At 37.9% G+C, this 2741-nt stretch overlaps 1 protein-coding gene across 1 annotated transcript in view; it reads left to right on the forward strand.

Moving 5' to 3' along the window:
- The window catches only part of LOC115233530 (voltage-dependent T-type calcium channel subunit alpha-1I), a 47212-nt gene that overhangs the window by 26633 nt on the left and 17838 nt on the right, over positions 1–2741 (forward strand). The window contains exons 15-17 of the mRNA XM_029804015.1: positions 182–480; positions 724–875; positions 1188–1391. Coding sequence (XP_029659875.1) covers positions 182–480; positions 724–875; positions 1188–1391 — 655 coding nt within the window. The remainder of the gene's footprint in view (positions 1–181; positions 481–723; positions 876–1187; positions 1392–2741) is intronic.

A 2741-nucleotide genomic window follows, 5' to 3' on the forward strand; every position in this document is an offset into this window, starting at 1 on the left:
ATAATAATATTAAATTTTTTAGATATATATTTTGCCGACTTACCAATGTGTGTTTTAAAATCTTTGAAACATTCGTCGCTTAAAAGAAGAAAATTTCTCTTGTATTTTTAGAAGTATAATTACTTACGAGCAACCTAATAAAAAACGACAAATTTTGAAATAAATTACGTGTATTTGATAGGTATAACAGATCGTCACATCACGTTGGAGGATCGCACGCAGTGGTTGACGTCCGACGTTGACAATTGTTCCTGTTGCTGCGAGCTGCAGGGCGATCAGTGGCCGGACGACGGTGAAAAGTGGCAAAAGTCCTCGCGGGTCAGACGATTCTTAAGAGGCGCCGGGAGCTGCTGCTGCGGCACGTTGCGCTCCATACAACGATGCATCAAGAAGCTTGTCGAGCACAAATATTTCCAGCAGGGTATTCTTCTGGCGATACTCATTAATACTTTGAGCATGGGAATCGAATATCACAATCAGGTGATTTTTTACTCGATTTTAAGTATCGCGTATCTCAGATCTTTCCAATGTAATATAATTTTATTACAAACATTTTTTAAATTAAATTATAAGTTTGATGATACTCTTTGCTTTGACTGTAAAAAGAAAACTATAATAGTAATATAATTTCTATAGTCATCTTTCACGAAGTTAAATTTTCTTTCTCTTGCTCTAAAGATTATTTCGTAAGGAATGTAATTATGATTATTTTGTTGCGTACAGCCGGAACAATTAACCGTAGCTGTTGAAATAAGCAACATTGTTTTCTCGGCGATCTTCGCGGTGGAGATGCTGCTTAAGATAACAGCGGAAGGCCCATTCGGTTACATTAGCAACGGCTTCAACGTTTTCGATGGTATCGTTGTCGTCCTAAGGTAAGACAATTTCCTTTGTAAATCTTTGTATCACTTTCATTTATTTTAAATAAGCAATATAATATTAAACTGGTATATATTATAATGATATTTGAATAACAATAGTGTTAAATAAATATTATATACGTAGAATATATCGAAGCACTTGGTGTCTTGCGATATATATACTGTGTCAACGTGATCGTTCAGTTTCACAACCAGTATTCCAATTTTACAAGAAAGCCGTTATAGCTTTCTCGTAAAATCCTTCGCGAACAGATTGGTATAACGGACCGATAACACGGTTGCATTCGTGCACCGCGTCGTTTCCAGCGTCGTCGAGCTTTGCCAGGCATTCGTGGAGGAGCGCGGCGGCAGTTCCGGTCTGAGCGTCCTGCGTACCTTTCGCCTGCTCAGGATTTTAAAGCTGGTGCGATTCTTGCCCAATCTACGACGGCAACTCTTCGTGATGCTGCGCACCATGGATAATGTTGCCGTATTCTTTTCTCTTTTAGTACTTTTCATCTTTATATTCAGGTAAGTCGCCGTTCTATCCTCTCGTTCGCGTCAACGACGCTGCTCGGAATTCTGCGCGTCGTTGGGTCTTTTCTCCGTTTCCTGTTTTCGTTTCTATTTTTTTTTTTTTTTTTTTTTTTTTTTTTTTTTTTTTTTTTGGTTTTCGTCTTTTTTTTTTTTCCGTATTGTATATGTGGTCCTCGCCTATTTCGCGAACCGGTATCATCGTCGATGAGATTTATTATCGTAAATAAGTTTGTACGACGATCCCGCGAGGTATCTGCTCGATCGAATCTCTCTGCACGTCGCGTTTACACGGATTACGGGGCGCTGTCGCGTCTTCCTGTTCTAATTATCACCTCATCAGCCTAGTAACGTTTGCATGTCTGGTAAGGCGGATCGAAGTTACGAAATTGCCGATAGGGATTGTCAAACATGTTGGGCAAGCGCTTTGAAATATGAAGCGTCGATGAGAGATGATGAAATCCTATAACGATATATCGGATATTTTGCTTACGAGGGAGCTATGAAAGGGTTTGATGGGCTCTCTTTGTGTGTTTCATAATAATAGCGAATTTATATCGCCTCCGGGACCACTAGTAGCGGAAACTACGTTCGGTAATCAAATTTTATCCATGCTATCCGCCAGCTTCATAAAATTATGACATAAAAATATGATATTAGGCTTTGAGCTTTAATAATCATGTTAAAAATTCTTCTCAATTTAAAAAAATTTCTCTTTCTTTAAATCTTGAAAAAATGAACATAATCTGTAAAATGTTTTATATTAAAAGTTTAAATTTTTGCTCAAAAAATACCGTATATATGCGTGTGTGTTAAGTACGATAATACCATGAAGTAATTCCTTTCAGTTGAAAAACTTTTGTTCTTATTTCTTGTTTCTTTTTTTCTTTTTATTAATAATTCATTGATCGTCGTGCTAAATTTTATTATGTACGTGCATTTATAATTTTTAGTACGAAGGTGACGCTGAAGATGATGTAAGATTCTCGTTGACGCTCAATATTTCGAAAGTAGTTTCTTGCTCGCTTTCATGAGCTTTCGAGCTTTAGGAACAAATCGCGCGCCGCTGCTCTTCGAGGCCTACATTTTAGGTGACTGTCTTTCGCGTTCATACCTCTCTCTTCTACTTTATTCGCTTTTACATTGTTTCCGCGCGGCGTATGAGCCGCCATCCAGTTAATGCATATCACATATATATTATATATAGAAATTCTCAAGTTTTTATCACAGCAATTGTCCCGTGTTCTCGCGTCTCCTAGCATTTCTTTGAGCGGCATATATACTTTCTGACATTGTTAATGGTAATGACGATGGTATTTGTTGGCACGATCTATTACAGGGGGGGGG

The sequence above is a fragment of the Formica exsecta genome, unplaced genomic scaffold (genome assembly GCF_003651465.1).
Source record: "Formica exsecta isolate Colony F162 unplaced genomic scaffold, ASM365146v1 scaffold105, whole genome shotgun sequence".
NCBI classification, from domain to species: Eukaryota; Metazoa; Arthropoda; class Insecta; order Hymenoptera; family Formicidae; genus Formica; species Formica exsecta.